This window comes from Felis catus, chromosome C1 (assembly GCF_018350175.1).
Source record: "Felis catus isolate Fca126 chromosome C1, F.catus_Fca126_mat1.0, whole genome shotgun sequence".
Taxonomy (NCBI): Eukaryota; Metazoa; Chordata; class Mammalia; order Carnivora; family Felidae; genus Felis; species Felis catus.
This window is the reverse complement of record NC_058375.1, coordinates 157,079,106-157,103,877: the sequence shown is the minus strand read 5'-3', so window position 1 is coordinate 157,103,877 and position 24,772 is coordinate 157,079,106. Positions and strand designations below refer to the sequence as shown.

Sequence of the window (24,772 nt, the reverse complement as noted above, 5' to 3'; positions counted from 1 at the left end):
TGTGCCTTGGGAGCAATTGCGTCAAATAAACAAACGTATTTTGACATTTCCATTCAATTTTCTAAATAGTGGAGCCCAAGCTAGAAAGGTAATGAAGGTGCTTGTGCTTACACAGATGTTTCAATTCTTCTGTCTCTCCACCTAGGTTCCATGTTGGATATCATAAAGTACATTGTTAACCGAGGGGAACACAAGAATGGAGTTCTGGAAGAGGCAATAATAGCAACAATTCTTAAAGAGGTTTTGGAAGGCTTAGACTATCTACACAGAAATGGTCAGATTCACAGGTATGACTTCTGAAGAGATGTTTAAATTCAGCCATTTGTATATTCAGCTCTGGTTTGTAAAGACTGTTAAGGAAAACATATTGCCGGTAGGTATCAACATTATTTCTGTACTAGGCCAAATAGTTGTGAAAAAAGTACTTAAAGAAACGAGAATAAGTTAAAAAATTATTTTCAATGTTTATTTTTGAGAGACACAGAGCATGAGTGGGGGAGGCGCAGAGAGAGAAAGAGAGTGGGAGACATAGAATCTGAAGCAGGCTCCAGGCTCCGAGCTCTCAGCACAGAGTCCCGACGCAGGGCTCGACTCCATGAACTGGGGGATCATGACCTGAGCCAAAATCCGTGGTTAACCGACTGAGCCCCTCAGGTGCCCCGAGAGAATAAATTTTGATGAAATATATTAGTATCCTTAGCATTGCTTTATCCATTTTCACTGAAATAAAAGCAGAATATAAAAAAGTACCCAGTGAACTCACTAAAAAAAAATAACAATACTACTCTTGAAGTATGCTTAATTGAACAGGATAGCATCTCTCACTATCTAATACAGGCAAAACTGTTCCAAATGTTGTAATATGTTCATTATTTTTGGCATGGTGGTGTGAGGAAAGGGGGGGGTAGCTAATTTCATCTTCTTTTGTGACATAAAATGCTAATTCTTTAAATAGCCAAACAGCCTAGAATAGGAGTGTTTGATGTTTCAAAAGAGTTAGTGTTAACTTGGGCTCCTAGGAATAGCTGTGAGTAAATAACCATTTATTAGTAATGCTGGTATTGTAATTCCCCTACCTTGCGCTATAGGTGGGCCATTTATTTAAGGATATCTGCCATGTCTTTTGGTAATTAGAAAAAAACATGACCTTAGATTTCAAACTTGTAAGTTGTTATTTTTCTTTTTAAGTGTTAAGACTTCTGTATAATGAAGAAATATATTATAGAATGTTATAATTGGCATTTATAATCAGTATCTCTCCAGGGGAGAGGCTGATCCAATCCATTGTTTAAGAGGCTGCTGGGATTAATTTGGAATTGTACCACAGACAAATTTAAGTGGAAGTAGAACAGCTTTACATAGAATTATCAGCTTTAATTCTTGAGAAAAGATAGTATGGTGAGTTAATGGGCGATCTCCAACTCTACAACATAAAGAATGTACTCACTCGTGATTTAATTAAATTTGGATAATGATTTCACATAAAATGTTTGTTACTAAAATCCTAACCACCCCCCAGGAGCAAACTATAAAATCGCCGTTTCTCCCTGTAACTTTTTAAATCTGTGATATAATTTTAATATTTATAAAATGATAATTACTTTAAATAGCTACATTATATGATATGTTTTTAAATCTCTGAATGAATTGATGCAATATAATGTCTATATTCCATAATTCATTCTTCATTTTTTTCTAATAGGGATTTGAAAGCTGGTAATATTCTTCTGGGTGAGGATGGTTCCGTACAAATAGCAGGTAACGCTGATAAAAATAAAAATTCTTCTGACAGAAGTGTTCTAGTTTCAAGGAATGTAGAATCATTCCAAATAAATAAATAATGAATGAATGAATGAACAAATGAATGCATGTGATCTATTTTAAGCATGTATCTGGGCTGCCCTGTTAGAGAACATTTGGGTCTGAGGCAGAACATGTTTTCCTGTTGTTTTGGTTAAGTTGTTGTTAAATCATCCTGTAAATAATGTTATTTTAGAACATAGCCTTTTGATAGAGGCAATTTTACTTTCAATTTCATTTTTGCTAAATTTCAGGTTGAATAAAGGTGGTATTTATCTAACTGCAAGAAAAGCACTTTTGAGAGTTTTTTTTGATGAGTTTGAAAGTTTAGAACCTTGTACCCTTCGATTAATTTAAACGTTTCTATTTCTGAAGCGGTGCTGAAAGCACGGTGAACTCTCAAAGTCTGTGGGTTATTGTGGTCTTCAGTGTGACCCTGCATGGCTGTCCGTGACAGTAGGCACACAGGTGGCAGTGCATGTCTGTAGAGTGCGTACGCTAGACAAGTGCCCTCCGTGTGCAGACCTTCTCATTCTGTTATTGCACCAGAGTAACCCAAAAGGTCTGGGGTAAAGTGTCTCCATGTCTGTATTGACTCGTGTCTCCCTCCCATCCGTGAAGGCCTGTCTCCTCAGTCCTCTCAGCCATCACTGCTTTTTGCATTTGTGGCTGGACAGCCCTTACCTGTACCGAACTGTCCCTGTCATCATTGCAGGGTATTCAGCCCAGCCCTCTGGCTTGCAGGCATTGAATGTTATTAGCAACACGTCCCAGTGACACGCTTGGTGAGAATCACTGATGTAGCTTCTGCTGTTGAAGAGTGCTGAAGTTTGCCCCAAATACTTAATCAGTCCAGCCTGCTGCTTTTTGAGTTGGAGTGGAAGAAGGCTCTTTTCTAGTATTTAGGGTTAGGTTCTTTCTACATCAAGTTATTAGAGCAGAGTTGATCACAGTCCTTGGTTCTAGTCTAGTTTCTAGACAAATGCGAGGATCTGGGGTATTATTAGAAACAGGAGAGCTCAGCAGAAAACAAACACACCCCCAACACAAAGGATAAGCCTTGAGTCATCTCTTTGATTCATTGTTTGTCCCTCTCTAGGTGCCAGAGAACCTGTCAGGTGATGCCTGACTTGTGTGACAAGCACAGTGCTGACCTTGGGCTCTGTATTTAGTTGGGTATATTCACAGGGGCTTTTATTTATTTTCTTTTAAAGGAGAGAATAGAGGTTTTGAAAATACAAAAGGGAAATGGAGAATTTGTTTCAAATCAAATGTTTCTTCCCTGAAGAACTAATACTGCAAGTGTTAGCTTTTATTAGTCCTCTCTTTGAAAAGATAAATTTAGTCAAATATTATTAGTCGTTGGCTTAAGACCACTGTGTAGGCACTCTGTATATCAGTTAAACACAAAGGCCTTGGAATCAAAACAGGCCTTCGTTTAGTACCCACTGTGCAGTGTGGGGCAGGCTGTCGCATCGCTGAGCCTCAGTTTCCTCATCTGTGAGATGGTGATGATAATGCCAATCGTTCAAGGAGGCACAGATATCCTTTGCAGGTGTAAAGGATATTTTTGAGTTTATTTTGAGATAGCACGAGCAGGGGAGGGACAGAGAGACAGGGAGAGACAGAGAATTCCAAGCAGCTCTGCACTATTAGCACAGAGCCCGACGTTGTACTTGAACTCACAAACTGCAAGGTCACAACCTGACCCACAACCGAGAGTTGGACGCTTAACTGACTGAGCCACCTAGGCACCCTGTACCTATTGAAACTTAAGCTTCAGGGCCCTGTAAGTGCAGTGTGTTTCTGGGAGTTGCAGAGTGTTCTAGGTGGAGATGGAGTGTTTTAGTTGGAGAGGTGTTCTAGACCATCAGGGGGTATTCTATTTAGGCATTTTTTGTTCAATTGTCTGAAACTATTCCAGAAGAAATGACCTTAATCTTTAGGACAGCAGTGAATTGGTATGAATTTTTACTTTTAAAGAAATAGACACACACCTAATTTCATATTTTTAATTTTGTGTTGTTTATCTTAAAGAGGGTCTTCCAAGTTGTGTAAGCTTCACATCCCATGAAACTTGGATCTACTCCTGCTGATAACAGTTGTTGCAGTAGTTAAATAAATGTGAGAAATGCATAGTACAACCAAGAAAATAGGGCAGTAGACAGGAATACACATTATAAGCTTATTTATTAGAGCACTGTTTGTGATTGCAATAGATTAGAAACAACTTAGGTGTCCCGATTAAATATGATACATGGTAGATCTACATTATGGGACACCCACAAGCTGTAATGGAGAATGTATACATTGACGTGAAAAAAAGTTTTGCCAGGCTACATAGTTAAGTGAATACAGCAAGGTGAAATAGAATGCATATACTGTGTCACCTTTTGTGAGGGAAATGGGGAGAAATAACCTCTATATCTTTGTACAAAGAAACAGAAGGATAATGGGGAGGGAGACTTGTATAGTGCATACCTTTTATAACATTTTGAATTCTGAACTGTGTGAACAGGTATGACCTGGTAAAACCAATGAAAGGAAATGACTTCATAAACTGTCAATAAGTGAAAGTCATTTTTTAAGCCTTTTATTATAAAAATTTTCATACGTAGCCTAAAGTAGAGAAGAGTAGGAAGAACCTCGTGCACCCACCATGATCAGTTTCAGGCCATTCTTGATGCATGTCTCTTCCCCTTTCCTACTTTGGTGGCCTTTATTATTAACACCAAATTTTGTTCTTGAGCCATCTAAGTTAGTGCCTTATAAGTACATATCTTGTCCTTACTCTAGAGAGAGGCTCCTACCCCACAGGCCAGAGGCATTTAGGAAAAAATGAAACAAAAACAAAGCAAAACAAAACAAAAAACTTCAACGAAACAAGTGACAACAGAAAACATCTGTTCAGGCGGTCTCAGCCCAGGGTACTCAAGGGTACAAGGTCTGGGATGAACTGGCATGGTTGAAATTCCCGGGTCGCCTTGCGACCTTGGTCAAGCTACACACCTTCTTTAAGATTCTGTTTCCTTAAAAGAGGGATACAAATATAACCCCCTCGCCTTTTTGTGTGTGTGTGAAATCCAATGAGGCTCCTCACACGCAGAGATCTCAGCAGTGGCTGGCACACGAGAGGCACACAGCAGCTGCCGTCGTACTTCTGCTCTTCTTCATGTCCCTGCCACTCCTGCTGTTCCTGGGACCAGCAGGCTTGCGCCCATCTCTCTGGCACTGCCTGGAGATCACATGTACCTCAAATTAGTCTTGCAAGGGGTTCAGCTTTTAGGGACTTTTATGAGTTATAAAAAGCTAATGCTTATTAATTATGGAACTTGGAAGTTAACTTGTCATTAATCTTGCTCTAAGCTGATAAGGAAGTACAACTAATTTTCTCTCTTTGGGGATGAAACGATCATTTCTCACTGAGAGGGTCAGAATAGCAGTGAACAGCCTTTGAAATGCAAAAGGAGGTCAGCCCTTGCCTTATTCTGCCACTTGGCACTGTGCCAGTCACTTCCTCTATTCTTCTTGTCAGATTGGTGACCTGAGCTCTTTCTCCAGGCCTTCTGTAGCATATTGGCCTTTTCTTTTTCTCACTTGGGATCCCCTGAAGTAAGGTTTCCTGACTTTTTCTCTCCCTCTTGGGCCTTGGGTTTTTCCCCCCGCTGTGGGTGGTAGTGCTGAGTGTGACCCTGTAGGCACTTGCCCTGTGGGGGCTGCTGGGTTCAGAAGGTCACATGCAGAAAGCCACCACTACCTGGGTAGTTGTAGGATTAAAAGAGCCCGCGCATAAACTGCTTGGAACAGTGCCTGGCAAGCATACTGAAGACGTTGTGTACAGCCTTTCTGTACTCCCCTTGGTATCCCTTTTGTGTGTGTGACTTCATGCTTGTGTCAGACCAACTGAGAAATTGCCATCTCCTGGATGTATAATGGTGTGCAGACAGGCATTTAAATTGTGCAGTTTCTACATCTCTGGGGCTGTGGCTTTCTGGAATTCGTATTTTCATTTTTTCCACATTCTCTAACCTGAGCACAACATTGAATTCAATTCCTATAGTACTTTAATTTTTTTCTGGTTTTAACTATAAAATAAGGTTATTGCTTCAAGAAAAGCACTTGTAATGTTTCCTTGGAACAGGCAGGGTGCTGCTGCCTGTCCCTGTTTTCTAGGAGTTTGGCTTTCTTGGCCAGGCAGTTGGTTTCTGGGACCAGGAGTCTTCGGGATCTTTGCTGGCATCATTGTCCAGTGGGTGGTGAAGGGGGTGTGGGTGGGAGAGTGGAAAGCAGAGACACAGCAGTGGAAGAGGTAGACTCTCTCTTTTTGTTGCTACCTATTATATTTGGATATTTGGGGAGATAGTACATTGGTTTTATTTAGGCTGTTTGTGTTCTTTCCCTTTATATCTTTATGTTCTTTAAGCCCTGTTTTTTGAAATAAAATTTAAGCAAGGGGGATGTTTGCATTTATTTCTTTGAATGTATTGTTTGTTTACCTTCAGAGTATCATTATGAGCATTGTTTTTTATTTTATTTATTTATTTATTTATTTATTTATTTATTTATTTATTTATTTATTTATTTATTTTAACATTTATTTATTTTTGAGACAGAGAGAGACAGAGCATGAACGGGGGGGAAGGCCAGAGAGAGAGGGAGACACAGAATCTGAAGCAGGCTCCAGGCTCTGAGCTGTCAGCACGGAGCCCAGCGCGGGGCTGGAACTCACAGAGCGTGAGATCATGACCTGAGCCGAAGTCGGACGCTTAACCGACTGAGCCACCCAGGCGCCCCTAACATTGTTTTTTAAAAAAAGTATTTGTGCTATTGTAATAGAAAACATTACAATTTTTATTTTTTAAAAAAAAACTCCTTCTAACATATATATATTTCCTTTCTTAGAACTTTTAATTTGAAAAGGGGAAATTAAGGTACCTGGTTCAGACCATGAGAAACTCTCATTTTATACAACCAACAAGTGTGGTGAATAAACCACAATATGCTTTGTTCTCCATCTAAAAATACAAATTCTCTGGAAATTATTTATGTTTCTATTGACTGTGGATATAAAATAAGTAACTGATGTGTCTCAAGTACTTCCCGTGTGCCAGGCCAGGTTCTCTGTGCTGAGTGAGCTGTGACTCTTTCCCCACAGGCCTGTAAATGTGCCCATTTTACAGACAAGAAACTAAGATCGAGAGATGGGAAGCAAGTTTCCCAGGTCACAGGTAGGTTTCAGATGTGGGGAGTCTGGCTCCAGAGCTGTGATCCCATGTCTGTGGGATTTCCAGGAAGATAGCCCTAAATCTGTGTGTAACTGATCTCAGTGTCATTTTTTTATTTTTTATTTTTTTATTTCTTTTTTTTAAATTTTATTTTTTATTTTTAAAAATTTACATCCAAATTAGTTAGCATATAGTGCAACAGTGATTTCAGGAGTAGATTCCTTAGTGCCCCTTACCCATTTAGCCCATCCCCCCTCCCACAACCCCCTCCAGCAATCCTCTGTTTATTCTCTATGTTTAAGAGTCTCTTATGTTTTGTACCCGTCCCTGTTTTTATATTATTTTTGCTTCCCTGCCCTTATGTTCATCTGTTTTGTCTCTTAAAGTCCTCATATGAGTGAAGTCATATGATTTTTGTCTTTCTCTGGCTAATTTCACTTAGTTGCAAATGGCAAGATTTCATTCTTTTTGATTGCCGAGTAATACTCCATTGTATATATAGACCACATCTTCTTTATCCATTCATCCATCGGTGGACATTTGGGCTCTTTCCATACTTTGGCTATTGTTGATAGTGCTGCTGTAAACATGGGGGTGCATGTGTCTCTTTGAGACAGCACACCTGTATCCCGTGGATAAATGCCTAGTAGGGCAATTGCCGGGTCGTGGGGTAGTTCTGTTTTTAGTTTTTTGAGGAACCTCCATACTGTTTTCCAGAGTGGCTACACCAGCTTGCATTCCCAGCTGATCTCAGGTTTAGATGGAAGACCAATAGCGATCACTAGCTCTTATACATCTCTGTGTAACGATTCCATTTCGAAGCCAGGGAACGTATTCTGCACCTTTCCTTTCCTCTCTCTGCTCCTGTAAGTTGAGACACAAGTCTTTGGTAAGGTTTTGGGGCATAGGAGAAGCAGTCATTTTGGGTGTCGTTTGGTGTCGACTTAAGCGTAGTAGTGACACCAGACTCTTTTTGAGACTGGAAAACTTCAGGTTTGATGTAATGAATTACAACTTGAGGACTGCCTCCTCATAGTTTAAAAGAAAATGCTTTATTTCTCATATCTTCTGTGCTCAGAGAACCTGAACATGTGATTTCCTGATCATAAACTTGAATAGATGTGAAGGTTTTTACTACAATATGTGACAAAAGGAGTGGCTATTTGAAAGTCATGCTCTTCCCACGGCCTAGCATTTTATTTTCCAGTCTGATGTTCTGTCATATTGTCAGGAAGAGCTTAGAGCTTTGTCTGGCAAGTGACTAAGCCTGTTTGTCTGGTATTAATGAGACACTGCTCTAAGCAGAAATCCATACAAAACAGGTCACTTTGGGGTGGTCACTGCAAATATATCTACCCTAGGATTCTTTTAAATACTGGCCACTCTTAATGCACTATTAAAATGTTGATTTCAGAACATTTGATTTCTGAAGAACTTTCTAGAAGCACACTACTGGATTATATTAGGTAGATCTCATGCTCATTTTCTTATTTTTGCCTTTTAACTCCGAGTGTGTGTGTGTGTGTGTGTGTGTGTGTGTGTGTGTGTGTGTGTATGAATGTGAATTTCCCATCCCTGGTTTTTCATAACAAATTGGTACTGAGCTCAGACAGCCTCATACTCCAGAAGTCTAGAAATCTATCATTACATCAATCTCAGTGTATCTGAGACTGTCCCAGTGAAGCTTATGTATGCCTTAGGTTCTTCACTAAAGGACATTGGTATGACTTTGGGTAATATCTCTGTTTTTTGGGAGGAAGATTATATATCCTTAGTCAGCCTTTGAGTACATCTTGAACTTTATTCATTCTGGGTCTCAAACAACCGTGACTAACATTTCTGCCAGGAATACATGCAACTAGATTTAACTTGCTTCCAGCGCTCCAGTATTATTCTCAAGGAGCCAGAGGAAGGTGTGTGTGGTGCTGGAAGTTGTGTGTGTGTGTGTGTGTGTGTGTGTGTGTGTGTGTGTGTGTGTGTGTGTGTGGTGGAGTTTTTATTCCCATAGCTTTTAGGCTCTTTTGTTTTCCTTATGTGCTCTTTGACCCTAGTGAAATGCATTTAGATGGGGAGGTAGAGGAAACAGGTGGAGGGAGTATATCTTTTGTTAAGAGGGGCTGCTGCTTCACGCAAGGTAATATGGGCTCCCTGTGTACAAGGGAGGCAGCCTCTGATTAATATCAGAAAGGTCTGGCGTGCCTGGGTGGCTCCGTAGGTTAACTGTCTGACTTTGGCTCAGCTCATGATCTCATGGTTTGTGGGTTTAAGCCCTGAGTCGGGCTCTGTGCTGACAGCTCACAGCCTGTAGCCTGCTTCATGTTCTGTGTCTCCTCCTCTTTCTGCCTCTCCCCCTGCTCACGCTCTGTCTTTCTCTCTCTCTCGATCAAAAATAAACATTAAAAAAAAATTAAAAAACATATCAGAAAGGTCTGAAGGTCCCTGAGGCATCTGAATCAGGAAATGACAGTGTCATTGTATTTTTGGTGCCTTGGCCTAGAGCAGGGCTCTGACACCAGACTGCTGTGGTTTGAATCCTGGCATAACTCCGCCTAGCCCTGTGACCAAGTTATTTAAACACTTGCGCCTTAGTTTCCATATCTGAACAATGGAAAAATACTAGAGGGTTAAAGGAATTAACACATTCCATTTTAGAATTAGTTAGCTCACATTGCTTCTGTATTGAAATGGGGGTGGGGTCCTTTAATTATTTAGACATTGTAAGATCACAGGGAGGAGGCTAGGAGGCAAGGCTGTTGTAGGCTCTCCGTCTGACCAGCCATATCATTTTGCTCTCCCGTTTTCTTCACCCCATTGATTTCCCCCCATATCACCAGGGTGGAAAATCCACAGTGCACATCTGACCATGTCATTCCTTTGCATAAAGATTAAAACTGTTGCTGGGGGGGTGAAGCCCCAGCTCCCCAACATGGCATGTGAAGGCCCTGCCTGTTTTTCCAATCTCGTCTGCCCATGCTTTTCTGCTTCCTGCTTTAAGGCAAGTTCTGCGTTAGCCAGCTACAAATGAAATGATTAATATGGTGAAGCAGAGCACGCAAATTAAAAGCATTGGCATAGTCAGAAAATAGAGTCCAAGTACAAATTAAGATCTTTGGAGGGTATCAAGAGTGCTTCATAGTGAACCACAATGTATGTTGTGAGTTTCAGGTAGTTTATAATTATGTGAATTATGGTTTAATGAATTATGCCAAAATTTTCATATATTCATTTTTTTGTTTGTTTAAATAAATAGGGACAGCAAATTAATGTGGCTTTCCGAATTTTGGGATCTTGACAAATCAAGCGGTAACATTTGGTGAAACCTCTAGCAGGAAGCAAGAATGCCATTCAATTCTGGAAACCTAGTTTTCCAGTCCATCTGTCTATCATCAATGGGAAATACTTGGGGAGATTTTAAGCAGCTTCCTACCCTTTAACAGCTGCTAGCAGTTGCTTGAGCAACAACGTAAAGAAGTCTTATGAGGTGAACGCAATGGGGGGAATACCTTTGCTTTGCTCTTGCTGGAATATTTCCCCGGTGTGCCTATTTAGCTGCATGGGGCACAAGGTTGAGCTTCAAGATTTCAGCATCTAGGAAGACATGGGGCAGATGGGACTTAGTCTTCCTTCTTCCTTCCCTCCTCCCCCTCCTTCCCTTCTTTCCTTCTTCTCTTCCTTTCTCCCTTTCTGCCTTTACGGGCCTGTAGTGTCATTATTAAATTACATTTTGTATATTACCACAAGCTGCTGAGGTCTGGGAAAAACAAGAGTTGTCAGAAAACAAGCAGAGCAGTCCAACTCCGTTCTTCGTATGATCATTTCTTCATTTATTTTTCTGCTTCCCAGAGCCTGCATTTGTTATGGCAAAAAAACGGCCCTTCCCTGGAGAAAAGGCGAACATTAACCGTATGGGTTTTATGCGCCTGAAGTGGTTGGTTGGCAGATGTTTACTGCATATTTGCTGTGTTGTAGGCATAGCCCTCTGAGTGGATGTGGTGCTTAGCAAGAGAGACCTCGTCTGCTGTCGTAAGTTTACCGTTCAGGTGAAACAGGTATTATACAGTTAACAATTAAGTTTAATTTCAAAAATTTGTAAGCAGAGGGAAATGTGTATACCTGGGCAATCTAGGTTAGCCACATCAAGTCTAGTGTAATAGACTGTCATGGGGAGAAATCTTTTTTAGTATTTCATTAAACATTTTTTATATGTTTGTTTATTTTTGAGAGCAGGAGAGAGTGAGCAGAAGCCGGGGAGGGGCAGAGAGAGAGGGGGGACAGAGGATCTGAAGCAGGCTCCGCTGTCAGCATAGAATGGAGCCCAATGTGGGACTCGAACTCAGGAACTGCAAGATCATGACCTGAGCTGAAGTCAGATGCTCAACCAACTAAGCCATGTAGGTGCCTGGGATAGATCATTTTTTTTTTTTTAACGTTCATTCATTTTTGAGAGAGACAGAGTATGAGCAGGGGAGGGGGCAGAGAGAGAGAGAGAGAGACAGAATCCAAAGCAGGATCCAGGCTCAGAGCTCCAAGCTGTCAGCACAGAGCCCGATGCGGGGCCTGAACTCACAAATTGCGAAATCATGACCTGAGCTGAAGTCGGACGCTTAACTGACTGAGCCACCCAGGCACCCCAGTGCCTGGGATAAATTTTAAATGTGTATGGTAAGTAGGAAAGATTTGGGAAAAGGCGTTTTTGATTAGTAATACAAGTTACTACATGTATCATACCATAGGTTAGAGGTTTTTAGGAAATTTGAATAGGTAACACATTTATACTTTGGAATGTAAATTTAACACTTGATTACAAGGAATACGCTTGAAGACACAGGAGCGGAAGATTATCTAGCTTTTCAAGTCACTGACAATCGGTGCCCCTAGCCAAGTCTTGCTGGCCATAGTTTGTATCACCTATAAAATGAGGTGCTTGGGTTCTCAAGTTTCCTTGTAACTCTAAAGCTGGTATAATTTAATACAGAAAAACTATAACCCGCATGCCCACTAACAGAATTCCCTTCTCACAGTTTTCCTTGCTTCTTTTAATGGCAGCTCTGTCCTTGCACAGAATAGGCCAGGAATTGGTATTCCCTGGTCCTTCTCTTTCTCTCATACCCATTCTGTCAGCAAATCCTCTCATTAACCACGTCTCACCGCCTCCCCTGCTGTCCTCGTGCTCTAGGCCACCTTCAGCTCTTGCCTGGGTTATTGTGGTGGTCTCCTGAGAGGTCCTCTTCTGCCCTTGTCCCCTCTGTTCTCTATGTGGCAGCCAGAGGGATGCTGTCAAACTCAGTCGGCTTGTGTCATGCCTTTACTTGAAGCCTTCCAGTGCCTTCCCATCTCAGAGTGAAGTCAAAAATATTATGGTGGCCCACCCGGCCTTACAAGATCTGTTCCCTAACATTATCTTGTTGATCCCATCTCTTCATCTTCTCCCTCACTCCATTCTAGGAAAACTGGTTTCCTTGCCATGCATGCTGCTGCCTCAGGACCTTTGCATTGGCTGCTCCATCTGGAATAGTCATTTCAGTACCTTCTTTAGAACTTAGCTCAAATGTCACATCACTGAGGCTTCCAAGGCCATCCTGTGTAGCCTCCTCTACCCCATACCCCCTGTGCCCTGGTCTGTTTTTCTTTATGGCATACATCAGTGTACCCTGTGTTAGTGTTTTTGAGGTATGATCTTAGACCAGCAGTGTCACCATCACCTTAGGAACTTGATAAAAATGCAGATTCTTGTGCTCTTCCTCCCTGCACCTGCTGAATCTAAAACTTGGGAAGTAGAGCCAAGCAATCTGTATTTGAAGAAGCACACAGGTGATTCTGATGCACACTAGTCTGAGAAGCACTGCTGTGTATTATATTGCATTTCGTAATTTTGTTGATTAACCGTATTTACCTCCCCTTCCACCACTGCCCCAACTTATAGACCAGCTCCATGAAGGCAGGGTTTAAAACTGGAAATGGCACTTAGAGCACAGTAAATAGTTGCTGAGTGAGTTCATGAAAATATGACTATTTAGTAAATTTAGATTAAAAAAATACTGAGCAACAGAGTTTAATACATGATCCTCATATTTCAGTGACTCTTCAATGTTAAGAGTTTTAAATGTGAGGTTTTCTTTATTGCAGACTTAAAAATATACAGAATCTTTGAAGATTGTATTAGCCTCAGTAATCCTTCTCAAAACTTTGTAGAAATGATGTAAATTGTTTAAATACTTGTGGCAACTGGAATTGTGCTATTTTAATCATCTCCCACAGGGACCATCTCTTGTAAAGTGTACAGATGGGTCATTCTGGTTTATTGAAAGCTTCTGATATGAGAGCTCGTCAAGTGGAGATTTATGTGAAAAAGAGCACCTGCAGGTATATGAATATTGCATTGGAAATTTAGACTTATTAATATTTGATCTAAGTTGCTTGTGCCCGTCTTGGCAGATATGGGCAGCCAGGAGCCCCTGTTGACTTCCAGAGCCTGCCTTTGGTTTGGGAAATGATAGTATCTGTGTAATATGTTTACCTAGTGCTCTCCGTACAACGGCTTTTTCAGTTCAGCAGAGTAGGTCTTAGAGATGAGGGGATTGAGGACTGCTAAGCCATTGTGGACTCCTTGAAGGTCATTTTGAAGGTCATAAAAGCCAGTCTCAGATCTCTTGACTTCTCTTTCAGTCCTTGGCTCATTTCCTTACCATTGGGCTCCCCCTACTCCTGCCTCTTAACTCTATGCCTTTTGACAGTTCTTGACCCTCGGGCTCAGTTTTTTCATCTACAGAATGAGAAAGTTTGATAAGACTTTCTCTAGGACCTGTCTTACATCAGAATGTTTTAGTGGCCCTTCATTAACCTCAGTCACTAGAGAAATTCTCCATCCTGTTTGAAAGCATTCAAATCAGAGGATGGTCTTGGACATGGAGGGGAGAGTAAGCCAAGTGATGTGTCCTGTTACTAGTTTCACCAGAGCATCTTTACAGATACCCCGTCCCCACTGGGGAGCCAGGGAAGAATGGATTCGAGATTTGGGGATTATCTGTGGTTTTCTTTTGTTCACCATAATTACCACTTGTGATAGAAAGTTGACCACTAGTGAGTTCTTGGTCATGCCCATCAATGACGTGAGACAGCTGCCCCTTGCCTGGTTCCTTCAGCACAGCTGGTCTGGATTACTGCTCCAGCCTCCCCAGCCCCCTGCCTTCTGCTGGTGCCCCACCAGGTGTGGTCTCTGGCTTCACTGGTCACTGGATATTCACCTGCTGTGGCTCTGACGTAGTTGGGCACATGATCGGTGGTTTGCTGTCGTCTTAGATTAGTGTTGTTCTTCACGCTTTAGCTAATTGATCACATTAGCCAACTGAACTGTGAACCAAATGTGAATTGATATCGTTTTGTCCTTTTAAAGGCTTATCGTCCTGAGTGTGAGAATGGGGAGAATGAGGAATTAGGGAGTGAGTGGCAGCTTGTGTAGCCTCAACATTTTTACCAAGAATTCTGTTGAAATTTTCTTATTTGTCTATCATATCATGGATGTATATTGATTCCATGTACAAAGTACAAACAAGTGCTAAGGACTTCTCCTTTTGTAAGTTAAAATTTAACACATTTGAAGGAAACCTGTCAATGGCACTTTTAAGAGTGTATCCACATGTGAGGCCAGCCATGGGAAGGTTTGCTTCTTTGTGTTTCTTTTATTTTGAAAGGTGAAACTCTACCTTTAGGGAATAAAAATATGGTGTCTTCTGATTTCTTCTTTTGTTGTTAGAAAAGGCTGTGAAATTGTCGTTCTCTGATGTTTCATATAAGGTCAGGAGTACCTCTCCCTCATTCACAGATGGGAAACATGGATTTGTTCAGAGCAGTTGAAAAGTGACTCCAGGGGGCAGACTCTGGAAATATGGCAGATTGTGTTTTCTGTCAGTGGATGCCTAGACGCCATGTTGTGGTTGGGGGTTGTAGCCTGTGGAGCCAAAGAAGGCCAGTGAACACCTTTTGTTTACATGAAGGAATAAATAGAACTGAAAAAGTGGGAGTCTGATTAGGGGAGAGGAGATTGGGTAGAGAACGAGGGTTTCAGAGAACTCGTTCTGGTTCTATCTGGTTCCTCTTTGGATGTCAGCCTTCCTCCTGAGCGGGACAGGTGTTGTATCCCAATCTGTAATGAAGTAGTGTGTGAGTAATTGATCACTAATAGTAGATGAGATGCCAACGTGTATATCATTTGCTTAAAAGACGAGCAGATTCAAGGTTATCACTTTAATGATAATATATCATGCTACACAATTGCACGTCAGAGGTTGAGAAGGGAATGGTGTTCCAAACATCTTGTGCCGAGAATGATACTTAGCCACGGCCTATCTCCTCTGTGCCTTGGCGTCTCTACTGAGCAGCTGCTACTGATGGACTGTTCAGAAGTATTGTGATCATAAATTATCTTCTTGTATTTTAAAAAAAGATTTTAAAATTGGAGTGTGCCGTGTGTGGGTTTGTTTGTCCTGTTTGACACATTAGACACCCTTGAGGATCACTGGGTGAGTTCTTTGTGGGGCATGATTTATGTTTTTAGTATTGCACTCCTATTTACCGTGTCATAAAATACATGAATGTGCACACATAAACGCTTTTTTTTCTGCTACTGTGTCTCCACTACCAGTGTCTTCTGCGTCTAAGAGGTAAAAGAGGGGAGCCATGGAGTTGACATTACTTTGAGATCATCCAGTCATACTGAATCGTGCCCTGCTAGGGAGACCATACTCTTGAGCAGTGCTTCTCCAACTTCTCTGTGCATCAGATCAGCTAGGGGTCTTGCTATGATGCAGATGCTGATTTCAGCAAGTCTGGGGTGGGACCCAAGAGCCTGCATTTCTTGGGGGAACCCCAGTGATGCTTATGATTCTGGTAGACCCCACTTTTGAGTGGCAAAAGTTGAAGATACTTCTTTCTCTTATTTTCTTAGAAGTGTATTGTTCTCTGTTTCTGGAAGGTTTATGTAAGTGTAGCCCAAAACGGAAAAAAACTACTGGTAAAAAAAGTGAATTCAACTGTTCTTGCAGTGTGTTATTCCCCCCACCCCCCGCCTCCGAGATGCCTGTGCATTTATTTGTTTTGATTTGTGCCCCTGGCATTAAGAGCCATGCTTAATACTAGAGCTGTTTAAAACTCCGGAATTGCACTGTGTACTAAATTGTTTTCTTGCTGATTTTTACCAAGTCCTTTTGGGGATTGCAGTGATTTTAGCCTCTGATGCAATGGTTAACCCTTAGTGGTCAAGAAGTATGAATAAACATGGCAGGACTGGGGAAGGACAGGTGACTATAAGAATTAAGAAGTCTTTGGGTCCAAATGCCAGAGTGCTTGACTGGCAGGAGATCAAACAGTAAGGACATTTAATTATCCCGCATCACAGAAGTCTGGGGCATTTGGTTCCAGGGTTGGTGCGGAAGCCCAGCAGTAGCACAGAGGTCTTGCTCCATCCTGCTGTCTGTTCTGCATCTCAGTATGTCGGCCAGAACATGTCTCTATGGGGTGCTCACTCCGAGCATCTCACCCTCACCTGATAGTGTCCTAAACAGGCTGGGGAGTGAGCAGTAAAGGAGCCTCATGTACAAGGTTCTTCTACAGGTGGAGAATTTCTCTGCAAGAGCTTATGCCGTATGCCCCTTGGATCTCAGGGCCAAGACTAGGGCAGACCTTCAGACCATTCACTGGTAAGAAGAGCCAAACACTGTGGTTGGCTTAGAGCAGTATACTCCATCCCCTGAGGCCTGACACACACAAGCAGGATTCTGATAGAGAAGAGCGGAGGGGCATGGATGTTGGGTAGGCAGCCAACAAGGACTATTAATTGAACATCTTCTGAATCTATTCTATACTCCCCATTTTATAGCTTGTGAAACCATTGCTCAAAGAAGTAAATTATCAGGGAGTGTAATTGGGACCACACACAGGCCTGTTTGATTCCAGAGTGCCTTCTGAGGGTGGAAATGTGACTCCTTTGTACTCACCGTGTCCTTCCTTGGTGCGTTTTCCCTTCCCTTTAGTTTCAGGAATTTTTGGTGGAGACTCACTAGAAATTGTCAAGACCTTCTAGTATATGCCTCTGAGTGGGGGCCACGTATCCACGCCAAGTGTGTTGTCATTTGGCCTCTTTTTTTCTTTTCTTTTCTTTTTTTTAAGTAATCTCTTCACCCACCTTGGGGCTTGAACCTACAACCCTGAGATCAAGGGTCACAAGCTCCCCTGACTGAGCCAGCCAGGCGCCCAGCCATTTGGCCTCTTAGTAGTTGTATTCACATTCATGGTGCACTGAAACTATTAGAATGGTAAGAAAACTACTCCTGTTTCAAGAAGGAAATGAGCCCAGTGACGGTTGGGAGCCACTGTCCTAGGTCTTGCCACATCTTGATTTGGCCTCCTGGGATCTGGGCTCTGCTTCTTGCTCTGGGTTTGCTGAGTTCTGCCGAGCACAACGCAGGTACCCAGAGGTACGGTGTCCACCTAGAGAATTTGAAGTGTCCCCTCAGTCACCTCTAAGTCAGCACTGCACCATGCTTTCTCCTGCCCAGGTTTGCAGGGATCCCCGGCAGGCATGAGGGGATGGCTCTCCCTGTTTCCATTCAGACTTGGCTCTCGGTGCCCCAAGATCTGATGACACTCTGAGGATGGCAAGGCTCCAGGGGAGTGAAAAGTTGTTCCTACTTAATTTATAAACAAAACTACAACAAACAGAAAAATGGGTAGAAAGGCTAAAGGTAATTACACATTAAAAAAATAAAAACTGGAAAACAGTGATTTGGTCAGTGAAGCTAAAAACACTCTACCAGAGTATGTGATAATTGGGTGAACATCAGTCAGAAGGAGACAATACTGGAAGCCTGTTGGCTTCCACATACATGATGGAAGTGCGGCTGGGGTGGGGTGTGCGGTGGCTTTTTTGCTATTCTTCAGATGCCGGGTCAGGAGAGTGATTTTGACCAGAGTGCTCTGTGATCAGAACTGTGTTTTAGGAAGCTTAATCTGGACAGAATAGTGGTCTGGATTTCAGTTGGAAGAGGTGAGGTTTGATTCTGAAAATGCTAAAGCCTTTACTTACCCTGGTCTGTATTTTCCTTCTCTAACCAAGAAAATCTGCGGGGAAAGGGCACCTAGGAATTGCCAGCAAGCAGAAGATGACACTTTTAATTGCGTATCGAGTGTTGTATGTTGGGCACATTAACATGTTTTTTCTATTCATGTTGTTCAGGGCATGTAACATTGATGTTTAAATTGACATCACATTTCCTCACATTAGCTCTTGCTAGAAGGCCAGGGTTGTGCCTAAATCAGAGCTCTGCAAGCCCCCTGGCTTGTAAACCCACACCAGCTGGACGTTATTGTGAACAGCCCCTGCTTCCCGAATGTCAGTGGGGTGCTGCACTACTGGCACACCTGTAAAAACATTAAAAGAACTTTGTTTAAAGTGAAACGGCTTTCCGGGCGCCTGGATGGCTCAGCCGGTTGGGCATCTGACTCTGGATTTCGGCTCAGGCCATGATCCAGGGTCATAGGATCGAGCCCTGTGTCGGGCTCTGTGCTGAGGCGTGGAGCCTGCTTAAGATTCTCTCTTCCTCTGCCCCTTTACCCGGCTCACGTGCGCACGCGCCTTCTGTCTAAGACACACAAACAAGTTTCTGTAGCCTCCTCTGTTAAGAAAGTTTTTGCTTCTGTTTTATACCTATTGTTACATAGCTTGCAGAATTTGAATCGCAGCGTACTTCTTTGTATACTTCTTTATTTATCCAACATTGGTGGCATAACATTTTAAGGAAACCTGTGGGACTCAGGAAAGCCGGATGCCGGCAGCCCTGAAAATGTTCCTGGGTGTTTAGAAGTACGCTTCGGTTTTGCCAGTAAAGTCTCAAGAGTCTCTTGTGAGAAAACAAGACAAAACCCAAAACTGGGAATCAAACCAAATCGGGAAGGAATTGTTTTTGGTGACATAAATATGACATTTCAGAATAACCGGGGAACCTCAAACTAGTTTTTCTATGTTGTGTAATCACAACTTGATCTTTACTCAGGGACAAGCTCGAGATTTGTGGAATATTAACCCCATTATTCTGTCTTGCGTTTCCTTTTCAGTACAGAAAGTTACACTGAACTTTTTCAAATAGGAAACCAAGGCTAAGTGGATGACTCCTCTGTGAAGGGTGAAGGGCTGTGGATTTTATTCAGACCCTCGATAACTTGCTGTGTGGTCTCTGCCAGGTCATTTAATCTTTTTACTTCCTTCTTCTTTTTCAGTTCCAATATCCACTAAATCTTCCTATTTTCCTAAGAATTTGTCTAATCCTTTCCATTTCCAGAGTCTCTCTTCAGATATAGGCCCTGTTGATTTTACTCCTGAACATCCCCAAATGACTGCTTTTCCCGGATTTCCTCTTGGGCTAGAGAGAGCACAGCAGTAGTCCAGGGTGCTGAGCGGACGGGGCTCAGCTTCTCTTTCTTACCTGGGACGAGACTCTGTGGTTGGGCTCCTCCAGTCTCTGTGCTTCCCTGCTTTTCTAGACCAAGATACTATGGGAAAAGAGACTGATTCGAATAAAGAGCTACTGGGGTTCCCTGTAGCTGTGGTGGCTCCCACTACCCCAGACCCCCCCCCCCCCCCCCATGAGCTGCTTGCAGGTCTGAAGGGATCTGATGCGTCGTCACCCGTTTTGGATACATTTTAGGAAGCTCTGAACCATCAGATGCCGATTCCATTATTCTCTCGCCAAGGGTTGAACTAACCTGAGCCAGTGTCTCATGCACAACTCAGGTTCCTCCTTACAGGTATTCGTAGCTGTTACAGATGTTTGAGGCGGGTTACGTTTGGCCTTTCACCAGCAACACCACTCCCAGGTTTTAAGGAAATCGAGTTTCAGACCAAATTTTGCCATTCATTGGCAAACAAGCCCCTAGAGAGCCCTCACAGATTTGTTCTGCGCACTCAAGGAAGTTCCTGCTCTCTGTCTCTCTAGGTGAATGGAAAATTCACTCGAAGCAGACATGCCAACATTACAGATGCAGTTTTCTTACACACTTGTACTTGGGAGTCTAGAATCAAACTAGACCTAGAACTGGGGAGGGATTTAGCTTACTCTTGGGCCTGGCTGGATTCTTTTTATTCACTCAAGAGTGGGGAGTATAGCTAAAATTTTAGCCCTTCTCTGTGTGCTGACTGCCTTTACTTTGGTCAGTGAGAGCCTGTTTCTCACATGCATCATGGCTACCGACAGGTGACTGGCATTAATATTCTCCAATAATAGCCCCTTTTGGGCATTCACCTGGCTCGTACTTATCTATACTTAGATACAGATAACTGAAATACTTGTAGCAGCTGCCTCTGGCATCCTTCATCAAATGCTACCAGAACCTTCTGGCACTGGGCATTCTGGGTCAGGGTGTCAGTTGACCACTTGGGTCTCATAAATATAATGTTGCATGGTGTATGTGAAAGTATTTTAGGTAAATTTTAGGCATTGTAACAACTTACCAGATTAGTTTTGCAGGCTAAGCCGGGGAGGCATAATTGCTTTATTTTGCCTAATTTTTTTTTTTAAATGAATTTGTTGCGGGCAACAGAAAAGAGAGCTTTTGCATAAAGGTCTCGATATTTGGCTTGCTCTGGGAAAATTGGGACTTCGGCCACACCAGACCCTATTCCTCTAAGGTGACTTTGTTTTCCAGTGGAATAGCAGCAGCCCACTTTTTAGAGCTGGGGTAGGAGGGCACCGAGAATGGGCTCCTGGGGAGGGCCCAGCACTTCCTAGGGTCCCCCTGTGCTGACACTGAGTATCAAGTGCCCTTTAATCATTGGGATTGTGCTGTTGGTTTGCAAGGCCCTCCTCCCTCCTTTACTCCCGCCTGGCCCCTGTAGGTATTTGAGTGTTCGACCCCTGCAGCTGTCAGACACTTTTTCCTCTTGGCTCAACACTTGTGCTTTGCTCACGCTGCTTCTTTGTCTGGAATGCCATTTCCTTTTCGGCTTGCCTCTCCAGGTCTTAACTTCTTCCTGAAGGCCAGGTCCAAGGCCCCCATGGATGTGGAGTCTTCCATGGTTCTTAACACTCCTGGCTCCTCCGTGTCTACACAGATAGCAGCGCATTGTTGTTGTTAATTGTTTCATGCCTTCCCTCTCCTCAGGGGTAATATTCTTAAAGTCAGGAAATATATCTTTCTTATATTTTATATCTTCCACTGTACACATGTTAATGCTTATCTCCTCATCCCAGTCTGAAGGCAGAGAATAGTCCGTCTATTGATCTACCTGACAATTATTTTAAAGCATATTTATACATGGTGAGGAGAAGCAGGAGCGTGTTATTGATAGGGTTCTTGAGCAAACGGCCGAGAAAGAATTCTTGAGATGTCTTTGGTGTAAAAGGTGATTTTATTAAAAAAAATTTTTTTTAATGTTTATTTTTGAGAGAGAGAGAGAGAGAGAGAGCAAGCAGGGGAGGGGCAAAGAGAGAGGGCGACATAGAATCTGAAGCAGGCTCCAGACTCTGAGCTGTCAGCACAGACCCTGACACGGGGCTCGAACTCATGGACTGCGAGATCATGACCTGAGCTCAAGTCGGACGCTCAACTGTGCCACCTAGGCACCCCTAAAAGGTGATTTTATTAAAGCACAGGGACAGGACCTGTGGACAGATAGAGCTGCACTGGGGTTGTGAGGAGTAACTGATAATATACTTTTAAGTTAGTGGGGGTTAGGGATAGCGTTAAGTCTCTAAGGAATTGGGAAGCCAGGCTTTCAGGACCTTGAGGGGCTAGCTATTGTTAAGATAAGGTTATTTTTAGTCTTTAATAAAGCAAAAACATCAAGGAAGTAAGGTAGCCCTGAGTTGCTTGAGGATGGTCACGCTCTGCATGTCCCAGGTGTCTGCAAGTTGTAAGGAGATTTAATTTTAGCTACATTTCTCTTGCCTTTGTTTCCCTCATGATTATAAATATGAACATAATATAAAAACAGGCATAACCAAGAAGCCAGGTAAGGAAAAAGACCCAGAAGCCCAGATTCAGGGTGTGCCAAACTCCCAGGGTGGGGGAGTAGCATGGCGTGCAGCCTAACTACCGGGACACCTGGCCCCTGCCAGTGCGGACCGTGCTGTTTCCTGGAGGATCTGCCCGCTCTCCAAATTAGGTGGCTATGCCCCAAACCTGGGGGAGCCGCCGCAGGGCTAAGCATTCACATATACCAAAATAAGACAGTTCCCAAAGTTACTTAATCGTACACCACACATCAGGCAAAGGTGTTGGGTGGGCATCAGACTAACCACACCCCAACACGAGGGGCTGTGAAAGAGCCTCGAGGCACAGGGAGTCAGGATGCCAAAGAGGCTTCCATTATTAATAAGGATGAGCAGGACGCCCCCTGCCGGTGGCCCTGCACTTAGTGGAGGAACAGTGTACCTGGGCGCTTAGGCAGCGTCGTGGAGGGCAAGGCTGGTGATGGATTCGGGGAATAAACAGTAAGTGGTTCAGCAGCGCCCAGCCTCAGGGCTGCATTTGGGAGAAGGGGCAGCTGAGGCGGGAGAGGAAAAGGGAAGTCTGATGTGCATGCTGTGCTCAGGGATTCTGACTTTTTCCTAGGGAGCAGAGGGCCTTTCAAGGGAGAAGTTAGGGAGAGAAAGGCCTGTGTGCCAGTCTCCTGGGAAGCAGGACGATGGTGGGGGTTCAGCAGGCCGCCCCAGCAGCAGTGTGGAAGGAGCGGGGTGGGTGGATTCAGGAGATGTGAGGGAGCCTTTAGTGCCTGGGATGACAGCATCCTTTCTGGTTTGGGATGCAGTTATTTCTGGATGCAGGAAGATGGGCGGGCTAGCTCTATGTGTAGCCTGTGATCCCGTGTCGCTGGAGTGATGTTTATGGTTTCTGACCCACGTCTGTCTGGTTGCACTCTTCTTGGCTGTATAGACGGACTTCTCCTAAAACAAGGGCTCTTTTTAGTGCAGTGGTTCACCACCTCGTTCTCCCTGTCCTAGGTACACTGTCTGGTCGGAATATACCGGCTTTCCTTTTTACACAGGCACACTATGTACTCTGGTCACAATGTTGTTTCTCAGTACATATAAATCTTTCTGTATATACATTGGCAATACATTGGAGCACATCGTGTATTTATTCTGTAGTCGTAAGGGTGAGTAGATGTTAGGATTGGCGTATTCTCCTTCTGGAATTTTTTGTTCTGAGCATTAAAGACATTTAACCATCTGTTTATGACTTTAAAGTGAGTGTTCTAAGTGGAGCCTATGAATAAATACGTGAATCATGAAGGATACATTGAAGGGGTATTGTCAGTAATAAATTGCTCCTATGCATCTTTTTCAGCTGTTTTTGTAGCTTTAAAAAGGTCTAATGTAATCATATGGAATTTTTAAGGAATTAAAAAAAATTAATGTTAACTATGGATTTTTATATGGATTATATCTTCTAGGAGAGATTGGGGTGTAGGGTTGCTGCAACTGCATTAAAAATATATTTTTCCTTAGAGTACAGATGATATGTACTTAGTATTACATTGTTACAAATTTATTATTTTTTTAAATGTTTATTTATTTTTGAGACAGAGCATGTGAGCTGAGCCGGGAGGGGCAGAGAGAGGGGACAGAGGATCTGAAGCCAACTCTGAGCTGTCAGCATAGAGCTTGATACAGGTCTTGAACTCGTGAACCGTGAGATCATGACCTGAGCCAAAGTTGGATGCTTAACTGAATTAGCCACCACCCAGGTGCCCCACAAAATTATTTTATTTTGATTTTAATTTTTAAAAAATATTTATTTATTTTTGAGAGAGTGCAAGTGGGGAGGGGCAGAGAGAGAGACGGGGTCAGAGGATCCGAAGTGGGCTCTGTGCTGACAGCAGAGAGCTGATGGTGGTCTCGAATTCACGAACTGTGAGATCATGACCTGAGCCAAAGTCAGACACTTAACCGACTGAGCCATCCAGGCACCCCACAGAATTATTTTAATAGAAGTGGAATGTTGGAGAGACACCTGGGTGGCTTAGGAGTTTAAGTATCTGACTTTGGCTCAGCTCATGATCTCACGGCTCATGAGTTTAAGCCCCACGTTGGGCTCTGTGCTGACAGCTCAGGGCCTGGAGCCCGCTTCAGATTCTGTGTCTCCCTCTCTCTCACTGCCCCTCCCCTGCTCATGTGCATGTGCTCTTGCTCTCTCTCTCTCAAAACTAAACATTAAAAAAACTAAAAAGAAATGGATGTTGGATTCATTGTTGAACTTTGCAGAAGTATAAATTAACTTGAAATTAATATTTTTCAAAGCTCATCATACTATCTTTTCCTCTAGCTGAATATAGTAGATGTTTACAAATGGTTTTATTCACTAGCTTTTCTGTAAGAACATGAATTGTATTTCCTCCCACCTACAGGAGACTGGCTTACTGGTTCTAGAGATTTCTTTTCACAAGGCTTCATTTTTCTGACCAAAATATAAGAATTCAAATAGTTTTAGTTTGGCACATATGTGCAAATTAAATTATCTAACCTTTTCAAAATACACTTCTGCTCAGTATTAACATGAGCGTAGCAGTGGGAACAAAGACTCACATTTGTCAATTTTTATTCCTTTTACTTGTAGTTGAAATCCTTTAGGGAGTTGAGTAAATTTAAATGTAAGTAAAGTAAAACAGTCAACAGATTTCAACTCAGGGAACTGGTTATAGTGTTATTGCCCTAACTTCATATTGAAGACCTAAAGCAAATGCTAATACATTTTCA

The 24,772-nt window shown here is 42.7% G+C and overlaps 1 protein-coding gene across 6 annotated transcripts in view; it reads left to right on the top strand.

Annotated features, from left to right (window-relative positions):
* The window catches only part of STK39 (serine/threonine kinase 39), a 324,725-nt gene that overhangs the window by 92,574 nt on the left and 207,379 nt on the right, over nt 1-24,772 (top strand). For all 6 annotated transcript variants that reach the window (XM_045033904.1, XM_023259427.2, XM_045033901.1 and 3 more), the window contains 2 exons: nt 146-287; nt 1,703-1,758. In XM_045033904.1, coding sequence (XP_044889839.1) covers nt 146-287; nt 1,703-1,758 — 198 coding nt within the window. The remainder of the gene's footprint in view (nt 1-145; nt 288-1,702; nt 1,759-24,772) is intronic.